General features: G+C 38.5%; 1 protein-coding gene across 1 annotated transcript in view; it reads right to left on the bottom strand.

The window, feature by feature from the left end:
- The window catches only part of LOC118326515 (VPS10 domain-containing receptor SorCS1), a gene marked incomplete in the record, with an annotated part of 146,103 nt that overhangs the window by 25,701 nt on the left and 101,029 nt on the right, over positions 1–19,373 (bottom strand). Inside the window, 7 exon segments of the mRNA XM_035659526.1 lie at positions 3,718–3,820; positions 4,747–4,893; positions 5,907–6,086; positions 7,631–7,720; positions 7,936–8,054; positions 9,580–9,644; positions 12,697–12,770. Of these exon segments, the coding sequence (XP_035515419.1) occupies positions 3,718–3,820; positions 4,747–4,893; positions 5,907–6,086; positions 7,631–7,720; positions 7,936–8,054; positions 9,580–9,644; positions 12,697–12,770 (778 nt within the window).

Here is a 19,373-nt window from a genome sequence, read left to right as displayed (position 1 = left end):
AAAGCAAAAATCTGTTGGCCGCAAAGTACACTGACTGTTGTGTGTATACATGTGCAACACAATGCACATTCAACAGTAATGCTTTGTTTGGTTTCCAACAGACTTTTAATCAGACAAGGTCAGTAAAACAATGCTTCCCTGGTTGGTGTCAAGGTATGAAGAGAAACCTAACACAGTGTTTTAGCCTGAGCACAACCCTTTCGCATATTCAAATAAAACAAATGCATTCAACCGCAGACACACAGCTCTGTCAGATTGTTGCTCTAGCATTTTTGTATCTTTCTCCCTGACTGTCTCCCTGTCTTCCAGAGGAATGGACTTGAGTCAGCTGAGTTGGACTTAAACACTTAATCACTTCGACTTGTGCCCTACTACTTTCAGAAGTATGTTATTCAAAAGGTGCAACACAAATCATTTCATTTCCTGAATCAACTAACATTAATGCTATACACTCGTCAAGCTGCAGGACAGAACCACGGAGAACTAACGTTAGTGCCAGTTAGAAAGAATTGTACCAAAGATCATTTTCATTTATTCACAGACTCAGTTTCAGCTATTGTACCGTAATAATCTGTATTCCAGGTTCCCTCCCAGACTTTGATGTGCTTTCATCTTCAACCAAAACAAGCTGAAAAATTGGCTTGTAACTTAGATGCAGCAGTGAGAAAATGAATGTGCTGTTTGAACATGAAAAAGAACATAATATGGCCTCTTTAATATATCATAGTTGTAAAATTGTATTACATTTGGTGAAGAGCGCATTATGACTTGTTTAGGACTGCATACTTAAAGTGTAGGACTTGGGTCATTCTTGACTCTGGGACTTCCACAACAATGTCTTGGTCCTACCTCTGCCCCCCACGACAGGCAAACAATACGCCATCCATTTTAATAGGCTGGTAGTTTCATACTAACTCAGATATTGCCTTGAATATCATGACTCATGTCTTTTTTACTCTACCAACTGACACTGAAAGCAGTGACAGTGACTCCAGTCCCCTGGAGTCTGCTACTCTTACTGATGCCCAAGATGGTGGTTCGGCGCCAGACTCATTTGAACTACTAGCAGAGGGAGGCTTGAGCAGATTGAGCCAAAGCAATGGAGAGTGACAAAAAAGAAGATGTGAATAAGTCTGTGGAAAAAAAGTTTTCCCCTTATTTTCCTTGCAGCAGAGCTGATGATGGTCTTTGCTCTTTTCCTCCTTTTTTGTTACTTTTGCTCTGCAAGTGAAACCAAAAACTCTCTTATTTTTCTTTATTATTATTATTATTATTATTATTATTATTATTATTATTATTTCATTAATTATTTATTCAACAAGTTAAAAGTCCATCCCATTCCATCCCATCCATTATCTTACCTGCTCATTCTGGGCTGGGAACTGTCAGTTCACTTGTTACAGAGAAAAACTGGAATCTATCCCAGCTCACATTAGGCAAGAATTGCAGTCTATCACAGGGCTGACACACATCCCACATTCAGAGACCTGTGACCATTTTGAGTCCTCAGTTCACTAAACTTGCCTGGTTTGGGGGTGTGGAAAGAAACTGGAAATCCATGCTGGCATGTGCAAACTCAGGATTTTGATTTTGTGGTTGAAACAAAAATTAGTTCAATCAAAATGTCAGTTAAAACCACTCATTACATAGAAAACTGTGCTTCCAGTAAGTTCATTATTCTTTTTTCCTTACACTAGAACTATGCTACAGTCCTTACACTGTTGGACTTTCAGTGTCTAATGTCACTAATGGGAATAATGTCAAAAACAACCAAAAATAGTTCAAGCTAATTACAAAACAACACCAGATTTACCCCCTCTGTGTTCATTTTGGCCATTTTGTAGCCTGAATAATGACAAAGACCAAACAAAATCAGTCAATTCTCTATTCCCACATCCCTGGAACCTGTTTAATTCACAATGTTTCACAAAGGTCCAGACACCAATACTTTACGTGAGCTTGGCCTTCTCCAGACACCTGAGGCGTGTGCCAATGTGTTATTGACAGTGCCGGTCCACGCGGGAGTAAATATCACTGAGGTGTGAATTCACCTGGGGGGCTGCTGATCTTATATTCCTCAATTTCTTTGTTTTCTCCCCACTGAGTCAATGAGAGTCTCCTGTGTTCTCAGGAACATTGATGCTCTGAGGGCTGAAGCATGAGGATTGTATAGTTTCTGCTGCTTTGGCTTTATGTTTTGTCATTTGGCCCTGCTCAAAAGTGAGGTGACACATACATGTTGTGCTGTTGTTAAACAGGGATGAACGAATGAAAACAGAAGTAAAAAACAAAAACCTGCAAACAGCCAAAAGCAGAGAGAAGCGCAGCGTTGGGAGCCGCACTGCCATATTGGAAACATCACTGCACTGAAATGTTGAGTGCCAAGATTTTCAACTAACTGAAAGAGGCAGATTTCTTTTGGCTTTGTCTGTCTAAGTGATTTCCGTGGTCTTTGTCCCTTTGAGTTAGCATAACACTATCTAATGCGTCCATGGATGGAGAACAGAAACTCCCAAAAAAAGAGACACACTACTCAATTGTTAATGCCAATAAAAAAACAACTCAGAGAAAATCAGATTGGTCTTTTTGTTTCACATTTGTTGCCTTGTGCAGAATAAAATTTAAGCGAACCATACAACACAGAATTCATTTCACCATCTCAATCTGATGCATTCTCTAAACACTGTTTGTTTGACCTGCTTTGTGCGGTATGTGTACCTTCTTTTTTAATAGTAAAACTAGCAACTGTGTTTAAATCATTTGTCTTCAAAAAGTATGAAAAAACAACTATGAGGAACAGATGGAGGTTTCATTCTACTCATCAAGGACTACAAAGACAATTTATTAACCCAATAATGACTAACGACTATATTTAGTATGTTAAGGAAAAGCCCCACTGTTTTTTTCTATTAGAGATGCAAACACTAAATTTGCTGTAGGATCTGTAAAGGCATGTGGTCAAATCAAAATTTCTCTTTTTGACATGCCTTAATTAGTAGACACAGTTGATTTTCTATCACAAAAATAAGTTAATTTGACATGTTAAATATCAGATTTACACTGCATTAAATCACATATTATTGAAATGGTTCTGAATCCAATGGTACTAAGCATTTGATATAACTCCTTATAGTTTTTGAGATACCTACATTTCTGTATCATACTATATTCAGTTGTTAGTCACCAGTGGTTACTGATTTTATCCCATAGGAATACATTATAAAATGTCTATCAGGTCTACACAATGGCAATACTGGACCAACAAATGCAACAGATTCATATTTTTCGTATTGAATTTATATTGTAATAAAATAGAATGTGTGTGAATATGAAGATCGGTATTTTCTAACTTATTGTTCCAGGGGTGTTTTCCTGGAAAAAAACAGCTACCCGTAATGACCCTACAAACTTACTAGATAAAACACAAAGGTAATAAAGGGTATAAACAGGGGTTCTGTTTGAAAAGCAAACCTTCACAATTCCAAGAAGAAACAACATTTAAAAAACACCTGGGAACACCTGGTAGACATTGCGATCTATCAGCCAAAAAGTACAAAGTCTTTGTTTATTAACTACTATTTAACAGATCAAACAAAAAGGTCAGAAAGAGTATCAACAGCGGCATTGTTTTTTTTTTAAGAAAACCCCCTCAGAACTCAGAGAAGAGAGAGAAAACAGAAACAACATGTCACTCAGAACAGATTCCCTCTCACCCACCTGATGCGACAATGATACCCGGCGCTGAGTCCCTGCTGGCTATGTTTCCAGATGTGTAGGGATTTGCAGACACGTGGAGATGGAGATGTAATGAACAGTACGGCTGCGGGATAAAAAAATCACAAACTCAATTATTTGAACTATCAAGCCGAGCCAACAGTAAAAACTAAAAACCTTCCAAAAACATTTGTGAATGAAGCAGCTGTTGCATCGACTCGCATACACTCACCCTCACGAGTCATAAGTTTTATCACAAACACCATTTCCCCATTGGCTGGTTTCACCATTAATTTTGATTGGGTTAACCTTTACTGACACAATTCTCATTATGACCCAGCAAAATGCCAGTGGTGCAGGCCATGTTGTGACGGCCTGTTTAGAGGTTTATTAAAACTCTGACATTTCCTGACAAATGACTGTATAATATGGGTAGAAGGCAAGGCGTGCCACAGAATTGCTAATTGGTTGATCAAGAAAAAAGTTATTGTTTTTCATATAAAGTCATATAAAGAGATTAGATGTGCTAATGTGGCTTGAAGATGATGTGCTTTAGTGACACAAACCATCAAATCCACACTGTTGTCTCACTACTTTTTCACTCAAGCACACGTTAGAAGAGGGCGCTTCATAGACAAACACATCTGTAGCTGCAAAGGCACACCATTAGATGCTTTACTTTAAATTTCCAACTTTGGCTTTTTGAGCGAAAACTTGACTCGACTATGAGAAGCGTCCAACTTTCAGAGGCTTTCAGGAAGAAAGACAGATAAAAAGAAGTGTGTACTTTTCTGTCTGACACCTCTTTCTCTCTATGTTTCTTAAATGGGAGGTCAGCTTATTGGACTGAATCAAAATGGCTGACCTTTCAGCTCAGCAGCCTCAGAGCACTCAGCTTTGACGGGCACTGCTCTTTCTGAGCTCGGCCTCTCGTTGCTGCTGGGATCAGTCAGCTCCTGTCAAGGCCTTGCTTTGATGGAAGCGCACACGTATAAAACCATGTATGAACGCAGCACGCTCACAGACACTCACAAGCACACAGTGAATGCTGTTGCCCCTAAGGTCTTTGCTCGGGGCCTGCAGTAACCGCCAGTCTCTGCCTCTGTTGTAGGTGATGTGAGTCTTCACTTGGTTATCCGTCTTTTTGTTGGCAAGGAACATCCCCTTTATTCCCGCTACCTGTGAAATTAAAAGGAGAACAGCTGAAAACGTTAGCGCACTTCACATGTCCTAAAGATAGTGTGTCATGTTGCAGAAAATGAATGCAACGCTGCAAAACTCCCTGGAGCAATGCTTACCTCTTTTGTATTCCCAACAAAACCAAATACAGCCACAGACATTGAGTGGGAAATGATCGACTGGCTGGGGACTTTTGAGTAATCAATGTGTGTCTTAAATGAATCTGACTCCTCATTGGAGGCCCCTAGGAATAGCTCAGGGACACTGAATTGAGTCAGTCACGTCAGGCAATGAAACTCCACTTTAGTAATTGACAGATACTTCAATCTCCCTTGGAGGAGAGATTTAGCATATCCTCCGTTTTGGGTGGCGACCCCAATCAAGACAGTGGATTTGATTCTATCAGCGAGGCCACAGCAAGACATGAGCGGCATCATCAACAGCTTAATTATTTGATTCAGAGATATAGTTTTATCCTGTGCTGATATGTCTTTAAAAATCATACCTGCCTCAACATTAGCCCATAAACCCCCCCCNNATATTGGATTCGGTACATTTTGTGAAGTAATATCTGCAGTTATTCATCAAAGAAAGAAATAATCCCAGCCTCCCAAAAATCTATATCCCTGGCACAATCCCCTCTCGCCTTTGTTGATGTCAGCACTTTGAAGCTGCTTCGTATTCACACAATGTGCTCTGAAGACTGTAGGCCTACAGCGGCAGGGTTTCTTTCCAAAATGACAAAACAAGTACATTTCATAATTTCTGCCTCGCAGCTCTAAAATATTGATCACTGTTCATAATAAACTCGTGGGCTGTGCACTCATCAAGCAGGCCTTTATTTGATACCGTTATTTACAAAATTGGCCAAAATGAATACTGCAGACGCGGGGGTTGGCGGTAGGTGCAGAGGTGGTGAGCGGAGTCATTCTACTGTCAGTACCGCATGGTACTTTGCTGCTCGAAGCACATATTTTAGATCATCATTTGCCACCAGATAGATGTCTGTTTACCTCATAGAGGTCGACCATGACGTTGCCCTCGGGGCCCATGCTGCTGACCACGTTCTCCAGAGCCAGGGTGTAGTAGACCCCTGATGTGTCCGACACGTACAGGTTGTAGGTTTCATTCTGGTTCCACTCCTGTACAGCTGCAACCACACGGTTTTCATCTGTACTGATCACATGCAGGTCCTGGCAGAGAGGCAAAAATACATGATTTAATTGTATTGTTACCACAGTGTTTTATATTTATTTTCTCTTATTCTGTTTTCATTTTTAAGCGCAGGCTTAATTTTGTGCTGTAGTGTAATGAAAAGAAGTAGTTAGATCTTGGAGGGATGCACCTTCCATTTTTTTTGTGGTGCTAAGCCATAGTCATATAAGTTCCAATGTGGAAAGACAAAAAGGTAATACAAACACAGATTTCCAGGACAAAGTTGACTAATCTCAGTTTCACCAGTTTTTTCTTGCCACGTCAAACAAACATGCTCACGTTCCAGCCTAGTGGCTTTCATCAGTCTTTTATATACAGGAGTTGGCAGGTGATTGGCTTAACATGGTAATTAATTAATTCCTAAAGCACACATTATTTTTTCTTTTGATGACTGGACAGTGACTAAAATTAAGTGAATGATTTACATTTCACATGTTTTTAGTCATTGCCAATGGTTAGGAAAAAATATATGCGACTTTAGGAAGTTTGTTACAATGTGACCGTTTATGCCAATCACCTGCAGACTCCTTTTTAACTGATACGTTAGCATGTTTGTTCAAATTAATTAAATTCAGATAAGTCAACTTTGTCCTGGAAATCTGTGTGTGTAATGCTCAGTTGTTTTAACGAGGTATGTTTGTTTATGACAAGAAAGATAAAGTTATTTGGTATGTAGAAGGTAAAAACCTTCATTTAAATATTCTCATCTAATGCACCTCCTAAAAAAGTAATTTAACATTTACATTCATTTCTTCTAAATTGATGGAATAAATAAGCAGCTGTATAAACTCTCCTCTAATTTGTAATTGACATTTGTGAAAGCAATAATTTCTAATCAAAAACAGGATCTAACATGTCTCAACAAGGAAACATAAAAACTTTTAGATTGTATACTGTTCTTACACTCATGCTGGGTTTAATCAGATTCAATAATCAGAGTTGCTTCATCCTCTGTATTGCTTTATTTTAACTGAGAGGATACTACAATCATTAAAACTATGTCAGGCTTATTGGGCAGAGATTATGCAGCTGAGGCCATGCTGTTTGGTTGTGTTCTTCATCTACCTCTGACTGTGCCAATAACACCTTGCAGTGAGCCGACAGCAACCGGGGCGCCCAGGGCTTGATTGAATAAAACATGTTTAATTGTCAATGGGGACGTGACAAGCGAGGCCATGCGCACACAGAGCAGCACGGAATAACAATTCTGGAAACACTGCGAGAGTTACTTTTGGCCTTGATTTGCCCATAAATAACAAAGAGAGTGTCACGCAGCGCCAGCAATGAACTGGGCTTTAGTTCAACTTTAGCCCACATACCAAACAGATATTATGTGCCTCTGAATGCAGAACGCTTTACAGAGGTGCAGCACTTTCAACTAAAATTGAAAGTTGTCTCATATATTGTTGCTGACCCGTGATAAGACATGGACTCTTGCCGAGGTTCAGTTCATTATTTGTTAATCATCAAGGTCTCATCTGTTCATGTTCATTTCATTTTAATCAGGCAGTATACTTGTTACCTTGGGCAGGGTATACTTGGGTAGCTTCATGGGTGTAAAGACATCTCTTTTAGCAGACACATAGTAGATTGGCCTCCCTGCCGTTGACACCTTAAGGCAACAAAACCATTGAGTGAAAACATTTTGGTGACACGTTAACAAAAGAAAACAGATAAAGCATTCATCACCACCACAGAAAGACATGAAATTGCACTAATAGCACCTTTCTGAGAATGACCTTGAACAATTTCCTACAGAATTCTCATACTTTCTGCCTCACATGCTGCTCTAATGCTTTGCACTGAGAAAACTGGACAATTACCTACCTGGACAAACACATACTCATCTTGCACCACCAGAGAATTGGGGTCAATGTAGCCGGGGAATGGTTTGCCCTTGTTGGCGTCTGTGCAGTTCTGCAGCTTGCAGGTGACATACAGTGCCTCTGCTCTCACACACATAAAAGACACACACATACCCACACGTCAAGCCATGGCATCAGCAATGGTATTAGCCAATGAAGAAAGGCAGCCTTCACCAAGAGCCAAGCGGCCTCTTTTGGATTCCTACATTACTCGTGTCAATAAAGTGGTCCCAGTAAGGGAGGAGCCAGGCTGAGGGGAAGACAGATGACCAGAGAGGCCAATTGCTTTCTTTGCCTTCAATCGTAGCGCTGGGAGAGAGCCTGTCCCCACATGTTAGCCTCTGCCAAGTATGTGTCGGCTTCCTCCATGCGCACATGACCGATATGGTCTCTAGTTATGTGACTGTAACATCTGACACGACTGATGTTTGCAATGAGTGTTTGTATGATTGGCTTTTCTCTATTGTGTTGGCCTCAAAGAGAGGGTTCTGACAGAAAGGTGGCACTTGAGAAGGCTTTGTAAAAATTAAGTGAGAGGGAAAGAATACATTATTTACTAAGTATTAAAGGGGCACAACATTTTTGTATTGCACTTCTGTGAAGCTAGAGTGCTCACGAGAGACAGATTTAAAAAAAAAAAAAGGTTCGAAATCAAAGTAGCAGACACACAGATATCCTGAGTTTGCTGGATGCTACTTTTCACATAATTCAACCAATAGAATGTTTTTTTAGACACACCTGTCTTTTAAACTTAGATTGCAACACAAGCTTTCTGTTTTGTAGTCTTAAACCATATAGAAAGATGGACGACATGACACCAATCCAAATGTGAAGCCAAAACATCTTGATTGCCCCCTGGTGGCTGGCTTCCTAGTCAAATAATTTTTTCCCAAAAATGGTTCCTGGCATTTTATCATACTGATGTATCCTTTTTGTACAGTGGGAGGAAGAGCAGGCATCCAACTTCATATGCCGATGTCTTAAACCCTATCTCAAGATAAGTATCTGATGACAATATCAACCCCTGATGACATAATCAGTGGACTTCATTAAATCATTTCAAGTTAACTATATAATTGTGAATATATTATTTTTAAGGCAAATACTTGCTCGGAGAGATGAATAGACAAAGAATTTTCTGAAAAATCTGTTTGACGTTTGTTAGTTCTCCACTCTTGCACAGGCTTACTTTGTATGTGTTGGCTATGGGGGGATAAAAAAGGGAGAAAAAAAATAATTTTTAAAAAAAACAATTGATTTAAAAAAATTCTGACATCAGACTCGGTAAGCAAATTAAGTCAAATCCTATAAGTCAACCCACAATATCCCAGTGTTCATTGTCATTCAGGAGGATGAGTGATGTTTCTCTATACCTACCAGAGCGCCAGTGAGCTAAATCACTCGCTTTTAAAAGCATTCTAATATATGCATTACTTTTCTCTCCATTGTCATTGTGTGTCCCCAGACTCGGCCATTTCCGCTGTCCCCATGCATTACCCTTCAGCTGAATTGTCCACACAACTCCCAGTTTCTTTAACACGAGGCTCACCATACAGTACAAAGACATGAGAAAATGGAGCGCTGAACTCGGAATTCAATTACTCACGTCCTTCAGAGATACTGGTTTCCAGGTGAATTAAGCCCGGCTCTTTGTCCAAACCCATTTTCGACCTGAAAGGCAGACAAATGTGTTTTAGGAACATCAACATTGGTCTCTTGCCTTCGGGCGGATGCCACCTATAGCTGCTGTCTGACCTGAGAGATTGTATGCTGCAAAGTCAGACAAATTTATAACTACAGGGAGGTTAAGTCAAGTGCTATGACAGCTGTGGTAAACATCAGCAGGAATTGGCTGCAGGAATTACCGTGTCTTTGTCTTCATTTTGGATGGCAGTTTAAAGTGTAAGGAAAAAAGGACCTCGGATTTACTGTGTGATCTAAATGTTTAGAGCCCCCAGAAGGTCCTTTTTAACCCCAGACGGATGGAGGAAGACGTTTCCTGACATCATTAGGAGAGGAAAAGCCATTGATTTTCCCGCTACAGTAGGGATGTCCATAGATGGAATAGCATATAATCATTACGGCATTAAATATGTATTAAAAAGACTGGGGGATCAGAGGAGAAGCAAAGGCAGAACACACATGGAGGGAGAGAGAACAGGGAGAGGTGGAGAGAGGCGGGGTGGAGAGGAAGAGAGAATGTGCCGACAGGTAGCAGGCACATAAATGGAGAAAGAAATAGAGGCAGGCTGTGTGAGGAGAATGAGAAGCAGACACAGTCAGAGACAGTCAGAGACCACCACATCTTCTAATCATTATACGTATTGGTAGTATTGGTGATTTCCCAGATGAAACACAACTGTGAATAGGATGGCCTACTTATCTAAACCGCATTTCCATTTCCACTGAATAATCCATTTAGGTAGCCAAGAACAGTGTGAGGCAGGCGAAAAAAAACTCTTTGAGTTAGAGCAGCTGTATGGTTTGTTTAAACTCATATATTTTCCCAACTTGGGGAAGCTCATCTATTACGTTGCCAGCCTACAGTAGTGTGTATGCATGATACCGGTTCCGACAGCCGCGTGGTCTCTGAGTAGTCTTAACGTCAGATCAGGTGGAAAAAAATTGGACTTATTAGGAAATGGAGCTGTCGCCTTGCTAAAATATCACACACAGGCAGCTCCAAAGAAGTTTTAGCAATGTCCTATTTAAAACATATCACTCTCAAAAACTGATTATAGCTGCAATGTTTGTTCAAGTTTGCGCCTTACAACTGACCCGCAGCACTACCAAAACAGCTTACGACTCCTCATTGTCTTTACATGTTTGGTGGCCTCATGCACAGCCAGACATAAGCTCCCTCCGCAGCCTCATTACCACGGCTACCACCACAAGCACCGCACAGTGTGCGTCCCAAAATAGAACTCTGACAGCTTCTGCAGCATCAGCCCTCCAGGCTCCCTTCACTCCTGGCTGCCCAGCTTGTTACTACCCTGACAGTTCCGCCGCAGTTTGTTGAGGTGAAAGCTTTTTGTTACGTGTTAGTTACTGTATAGAGGCCAGACATGCTAGATAGCACTGAGTTGGACGGCGCCTGAGTGGTGGTGGTTAGTTGAGGAAAAGAGGGGAGGCCAGGGATCAATAATGTTAAACGTAGCAGTTAAAAGTTGGGTAAATCTTCATCTGAAAGAACTAAAGTAATGATTATGCAACAATTCCAGACAGACACATAATAAGCATTGCTCTGGGGAACCATTAGATTGTTTCAATTTAGTTTATCTAATCTCAAAGGATAACAATACTCAGTTTGCACCCAAAAAATGATTTTGAAGCCTCTCTCCACAGCTGAACATTGTCGGTCACATAATGTAACTGTCTGCCACAGAGGAAGATCAGGCATGTCAGACACATGAATAATGAAAATCTTAAAAACCTCTCTGGCTCATCACTTTGTGGTGAGGCAATGACGTAGTCTCTCCAGGACATTTACAATGTCAAAACTGCTCTTCATTTGGCTTTGAGTTCAACATTAGTTTTACTGAAAGCTGTCCCAGTATTGTTTTGTAACAAATGTTCAAGAACTAACAAATATGTTTAAGAACTAACTAACTTTAAGATTATTCACTCAAACAATTTAAGCTATAAGATATTTGATTTGTGTAAAAGTAACTCAAGTATTTATTGATAAGATTACTTGGGTAAATTAAGTTAATTGTACCAATTCCATTCAGTTAAATGAAGTTACAGTCACATGCAGCCTTTCTCCAAACTTATTTAAAAAGTGTTTATTTATCTGAATAAAGCATCTTCTTTATACAAATGTATAATGTTAAATCTCATGGCTCACCAGTGATATTTAGTTTATAACAGCTGCAGTGAGTACGGACATGGCTCACTAGCTCACAGGATGCTAATGTTGGAGGGGACATGCTAACCTTCTTATAGCATACTGTGGTAAAAATGTTATTATGTTTACTCTAAACTGTACTGTGTTAACATACACAACCACCAAGTTTAAATGTACTCTTCCACTAAAGCAAATTATTACATTACCTGTCAAAACAACTAACAAACTATAAAAACAAATTATTATTAATTGATTATCAAAATAGTATCTAGTTCATTGTCTCGGTTGAGTCTACCGACTTTGGGAATGAGACTCAACAATCAACTATCTTAAAGCCACCAGCCCAAAGCGTCTTTCTTTCTCTGCTCTGATTGGTAGCAGTTTGTCATTATCCACATAGATGAGCAACTGTGTAGCTGTTAAGAATTAATATAATGCCATTTGGACTGTAATGATTATTATTAAGTACTACTAATACAAGTAATGTAACATTTTACTAAATGTGAGCTAAATTGGTATTTTTTCTGTAGAATATTAGCTGGGATTATATAAATTCACTTTTTCCTGACTAACACTGGGCAGGACCGAAACAACGAGAAGCTGCATAATTGTATCTCATTGTTTTCATGTAGAAATGTATATTAATATATACTTGGGCTTGTTTAATACTATGTAGGTCACCAATATATGCCTGAGTTGAATTTATAGAAACAAGGTAAATGCAAAACTGGTCAGAGAAAAACAGAATTATATATTATTTTCATTCATCCATGACCTGAAAAGAACAGAAACCAATACTATACCATGCATGATTTTAGTTTATAATTTCCTATTGCCTTCAACTTGTTTAAAATGGTCCAGTATTTCTGTACTTACCAGTAGAAGCGATTGGGAGCCACTCTCTCATGCACCAGTTGCCACCTCCTCCCAAACTCCACCGAGCTGTAGAGCTGTAGCAAGACAACCAGGCACCAGTCAGTATTTGTTCACATACCATCTTAACAGCCAATCAAATTTACCATTTTGTACAACACAAGCCGTCCTACTATCAAATTCTGTGTTTGCCCTTGAAATGATGTGCATTTGCAAAGGATTTTTCTCTGGGTTTGTTTTCACACATTGATTTACTTAGTACCTCAGTGATCCTTTTAACAGCTGCAGTGTAACGACAAGTGGGAGACGAACTCTCTAACAGTTTCACACACACACCACACACACACACATACACCCTGTATGCAAGTTCTTTATTTGAATCCACTAAATTAGATTAAAATTTACATAAGATTCGAACACTGCAAAGGAATAACATGGTTTAAGGAAATTTAGGGATGCAAGCATTGTCTGCCTTCCTACACGACCAATTACTGCAGAAACCTGACAGAGGTTTTTGCCACACACACACTCACACACACAATGAACAATGAGTTAAGAATGGAACCATAAAGAAAGAGCAGGGCGCGGGTTTTCCTGTACTAGAGAAATGCACCTTCCAGTAACAAGCCTGTGACTGGGATGGGGAGATGAGAAGGGGGGCCCGAGCATGGCGGGTGGTCTCAAAAAATGGTCTCAAAAATTCTTCACTAGTCAGTAAATCACTGGATTGCTGAGATTTTACAAGCTACACAGAAAAGGCGGAGAATGCATGTGAAATCCCTGTGTAATGGAACTAACTGTCCATAAAACTAAGAACCCTCAAGTGTCTTAATTTGTTCCCATGATTGTTCCAGCTGATTTAAGCTGAATTCTTTAACCTAATTAATGAATGAAGTCAATATTAAAGGGCTGCTTTACTCAAATGACAAAAGATATTAAAATATATATTCAATATGTGCTCACTAGAGATTTCTAGCCATGCAACTAGTTTTGGTTTTCTTTGTCCGATTGAAATATCAGTCTGTTTTTTTACACAGTGCTAATAATGAATCTAAATACAGTTTTGATTTCCATAAACAGTTTTTTTATTGAAATACTCCATAAGAAGATGTTTCACATATTTATGATTAATCAATTTTACTGTGTATAATCTTTGTATATATATATACATATATATATATATATGTATATATATATACCAATATTTTCATATGACCAATGGATTACATGACTATGGGTAATATGAAATGGGTCGAATAATTATCATCCAACCCTGCTGTTCCCCTCAGCAAAGCTCTTATGAATATACTACACGACCTGCTCAGCTTGCTACAGAGTTATGTCCCAAACTGACGAAAAAACAAACATAAAAAAAATGAATAATTCAGCTTTAAATGTGATTTTACAGCTCTATGAGCACTAAAAACAAAATTCCATTCACCTTGGTTTTATCTGGGTTGAGACAGATCCTGTAGAGGGTCAGATCTCTTAACCTGGACAAATAAAACTAAAACTATTTGCAGGGATCAGTTAAGCACAGTAGTGATGAGGTAATTTCATAGTTGAAATGTTCTGGCCCTTCAAGTTCTAGTTCAGATGAATGAACAGATTGATTGACAGAAGAGCAATGACGTTTACACTGCACACTTACACAACACATCTTATCTTATTTAAGAAGTGAGTTAACATGTATTAATCCTCCAAACAGTCCCTCTTTCCTGTGAATTAAAGCTTACTTTAAAATAAATTGCTCTCAGTTGTTTTGAGTGCACCTTTTTTGTGCAGTATTTCAAGTATTATAATATAATTCCAGTTTGTTCCATTAACTCATTTTATTTAAGTTGAGTTAAAATCATTACGAAAATGTATGACTCACTGCTATAGGCTATGAATCGGATTTTCTTTTGCTAGGATTTTTCATTTTTTGTTTTGATTTAATTTTATTAATCATCATATGCCCAATTATGCAACCAAATAATTCTTAATGATTCCCCAAAAGTCTAAAGATTTCATGTTTGTCACACACAAAATAACAGATTGCCTACCATTTTGATAATTAATTAATAATAAAGAAATAATAAAGAAGATAGATTTAAGGTACTTTATTTAGATAAATTCTGCTAACAGATAAGTTTGGAGAAATGCTGCATAAGTGTAACTTTAATTAACTGAATGGTAATAATAAAGAATCAATTAACTTAATTTACCAAAGTTCCTTAACAATAAATACTTGGTCGAGTTAATAAACTTAAACGGTTTAAAGCAATTGGTTTCCTCAAACAGTTTGCATTGAACTGAATCAAGTTTTACAGTGAAATGAGGAGAGACAGACATGAGGAATGACATGAAACAAGTAGGTCCCTCATGCACCAGATAAATCATTAAAAACAATCTGCATTCTGCCTACATATTCTGTTGGTTGCTCAGTAAAATCAACACTAAGTAAAGTCCTCTTGTCTCCAAACACACCTGCATTGTCTGACGAAGCACAATGACATATCCGTTTACTCTATAGCTTACAGCTGGAATTTAATGAGCCATAAAACTTATTTCAGTGTTTCAAGCTGGACTTTTTCCATTTTAGGCATGAGCAGCCACGCGTAATGTGTAAACAATCATTTATTAGCGGATAACAAAAATGCAACTCTGTTTGTTTATATTAATTTATTTTCTAATTGTGCTTATTTACTTTATCCCGAAAGGTGAAGTGTAGGCCTGCATTAAAAAAGCGGGGATGCAGAGTCTCTCCATCTTTCATCCCATACAGATCATGACTGCTGTCAAATCAATAACTGTCTTTTATTTTCCTAACCAGGGAGTTATGTTTTTGAATTTCTTATATGCCTCTTTATATTTCAGTGTATCTTAACATCACATAAGACATTCCAACCATAGCTGACTAGAAAACAAGAGTTACTGCTAACGTTAATAGAGCACCAGTTATTGCTTAAACACAAATCAGCTAAAGACTGTAAACTTTACAGTAAAATGACAGTATTTTCCCCCACTGTGTCTACTTCATTGGATTGCTCCACAATGGCCATATGCAAACTATATATTCACTGTGACTACTGCATCTGGTATGTGTATATTCTCATGTCAAGCAGGGAGAGACAAACGGCATGGGTGATGAGATTTCCATGACTTCCATGCCAAGCTGTGCTAAGCAGATGCAAGTGAAAAGGGGATGAGGCTAAGGGGGGCGGGTGGGGTATGGGAAATCACTTTGACTAATTATCCTCCCACAGCAAGTTAGTATGTAGCCAAGCAAGTGACAGTGAAGAGGCAGAGAGCAGGAGACGGGGGGAAGCGAGGGGGGTGGTGAAGGAGGGATTGACGCAGCCTTTACAACCTCCAAAGGTCTCTCAATCAACAAATGCAGCAGCACTGCCAAAAGGAGGTGAGGAAATTGAAAGAGAAGCAGTTTTTTGGGGTGGAGGTGATACATGCGAGTTGGGGTGCGGGTGAGAGAGTGGGCGGGTGAGGGAGTGGAGGCATCTGACGTACAGGGAGTGGAAGCACAGCACAAATACAGCGAGTGAACTACTAAAGTTTAACAAAATCTGTTTAAAAATGTGTCAAATTCTGTCTTACAGCTAGTCCCAATGACAAATTACAACCATTATCTTAGTCCACATAAATATATAAATATTTTTAGATTTACTTTATGGACAAAACTTTATCTTTAATGTTAACTTGGCCATGAAAGGCTATGGTTCCCAACCTCTGGGCTGGGACCCCCAAACGGGGTCACAACATTTATATATAATTACAATGATATTTTTATTGTTGAAAATAAAGAGCACATACAAATCTTCAGGTCTCTTTTAATTAAAACTATTACTCTGTTTTCTGGTCATAACCCGTAACTCGATACAACTAACAGGGTAAGTATAGGGTCAAAATAGAGACATTTAAAGGGGTCACATAAGGAAAAAAATATGTGGTGGTTATTACACAATTAGGTTTGTCTTACCAGAAGAGAAACATTCAAATAAACAGATATTATCTCTGTTTCTATATGTTTAACTGCATGTCTATGTAGTAATTGTAGTATGACTGCACTATAAATACTGAGCAGTATGACACACTGCACAGTATCATGTAGAAAATTGAAATATGCAGAATGTACTAGCATAATTATTCATACAGTATGATAAAAGTCTGGATATTTTAGTAATTCTGGGAAAGGCTGCCCTGAATTTAGCCTCTTGAGTTATGGCTGGCTATGTGTGTACAAGCTCCACCAGTGTAAGGCTTAAGCGTAGGTGGCTAAGGTTAGCTTAAGGCTGTGTTGTTGCTGGTTAGAGTCAGCCAATCCTCGCCAGAGCCTTGCATGCTGCCTGAGATACTGAACTCGTGGCATCAAGTGCCTTGCTTTGATACTGTTGGCAGGAATGTTGGGTTACTTGTCAATGTAAGGAAATTCAAAGTTGATGATTGTTTAAACAACTATAAAGACGTGTTCAATTTTGTCTTTAACTCAAACCTCAGCTAGCTTTGGCCAGTGTGTAAAGTTGTGTATCAGAGTAAAAAGAAACATCTATACAAGCTTACATCTTATTTTAAGGACTTGAGTGAGGATGGATGAATCAAGGCAGAAAGAAGGAGTAAAGAAACAGCTGTTTTTTTACTACAGCAAAGAAAATCTGGTAACAAAAAATATGAAACAGGAGAATTCAGGGACTGAACTACCAACCTTGCGATTAGAGGTGCAAAGATTGGTTAATTCATTCTACTAGTCTACCAGTTTGATAATCGACTGATCGTTTTGAGTGATTTTTGAAGTAGAAATGCTGAGATTCTCTGATTTCAACTTCTCAAAGGTGAATATTTGAGCCCTACTTGCTATTAACTTTTCCTACATTCTGTGAGATCTGCCGCCATTTTATTCCAATGAGCAGATTAACAAAAAGTCAAAATGGAGCTGCTACAACAATAACTGAAAGGCTGTGTGTGTCTAAATTGGAAAGAGCAAATTAGATTTATTCAAAAAGCATGTGTCCTTCGCACTGACCATCAAACATTTCGACAATTCAGTTATTAGGTTCACAATGATACTACTAATGTGGGATTTTTGCAAAATAGAAGTCAAGAACTTCAACTTATTCATCTCTCAATAGCCTCTTCAGCACTGAAGAGATTTTTATGCATATATTTATATATATATATATAATAGTAATATCAGTATGAAAAGTTCTGTTTTACAGAAACAGAAGAAAGCTACTGCATTTTCTAACTCTCCTGTTACAAGGAGCTGACCTGAGTATAGACCTGATGTACTATTTTGTATTCTATGTGAAATAGACAGTACTCTAAAGTTTTACCATGGACAATTAAGTGACTATACGGCTGGGTATAGTTCATAAATGTTCTATACTGGTTCCTGAACGTTTTTTCTATTTTCTACCTATTTTCTAAAAAACATTATACATTACAGTACATTTACTCACTCCAAAGAAGGAAGCTTTTCAAAGACATGGGAGCTGCTGGAGAAATCGAAATAGACAAGACAGTTTTCGATAATCGGTAGAAACTGTGGAGTTCGGTCAGTGCCATAATCGTACTGAACTGCGCTACTAACCATTGTCATAGAGTTAGAGAAAAAAGTAACAAGCATCCTGAATCCTTATGCTCTACACTGGTATTGTTTGCACTATATGTAGGCCAAATGTGTTTTTTTACAGCCAAAGTCAATCACCATATTTATTTCTGCTCATGCATTGTTTCACCAGTCAACTAGAATTACCGCCTCACAGTTTTCCACCAGCCAGTCAAGTTGCAGTTTATGTATGTCTGGACACAGTCTATAATATGTGTAGTGAAGACTGAAGGAATATTGCTTTATGCCTAATACAGCTGCACGTGCTCATTGAGAGAAACCAAAAAACCAAAATCCTTTTATGTGTTCAAATGCTTAAAAAATAAAGCTGATTCTGACAGAACACAGAGTTGTAGCCATGAAAATGCTTTATATGTTGCTGTAAAGAAGCTACAAGTTCTAAAACGTGAATGCTTCACACACATTTTCAAACCGGCTGCACAGACGATCTCTATACAATCACCAGTTCACACAAGTTTCGATATAGGCACCCAAGATTTGTGACACCAATTAATATAACCAACCAAGTATTTTGAGATTTTTTTTTTTTGAGATACAAGAAAGCAGGACACTAACCTAATAGGCAGGTTTCGAGTGGAAATAAAGCAATTTAGGCTTCAGTATTCTTATATCCTAGAAGCAGTACGTACTAGGGTAGACCTGGTATGACTTTAACTAACAAAATAATTCATATAAAATATTTCTTTGTTTATTTTGTCTTGACGATTGACAGTATATGTAATTGACACATACTGGGTCTGAAAAGTGTCTTAAAATCTGCATTCTATGTAAAGGCCAGCAGGGGGGCCATGCATTGCCTGCAATAAAAATACGATACCATGCAGTCTTATGGAGAATAACCCGAATTTCCCTTGATTTATGAGCTCAGTAAACAGTTTCCTAATGAGTTTATGGTCTAAATCTCTAGTTTCAAGTCTTCTTCCATAGAACATGATGTTGATTTAGTAAATGATGGTCCCATTTAGATAAAGAAGGGTATGCTTAAGGGTGTGGCTACCTTGTGATTGACAGGTCATTATCAGAGAGTCTGTCCAGTTCACCGCATCAAACTCAGATC

The sequence above is a fragment of the Morone saxatilis genome, unplaced genomic scaffold, assembly GCF_004916995.1.
Source record: "Morone saxatilis isolate NCDOM2014 unplaced genomic scaffold, NCSU_SB_2.0 Contig17, whole genome shotgun sequence".
NCBI classification, from domain to species: Eukaryota; Metazoa; Chordata; class Actinopteri; family Moronidae; genus Morone; species Morone saxatilis.
Note: the sequence above shows the minus strand (reverse complement) of the source record. Positions and strands in the feature narration are given on the sequence as shown.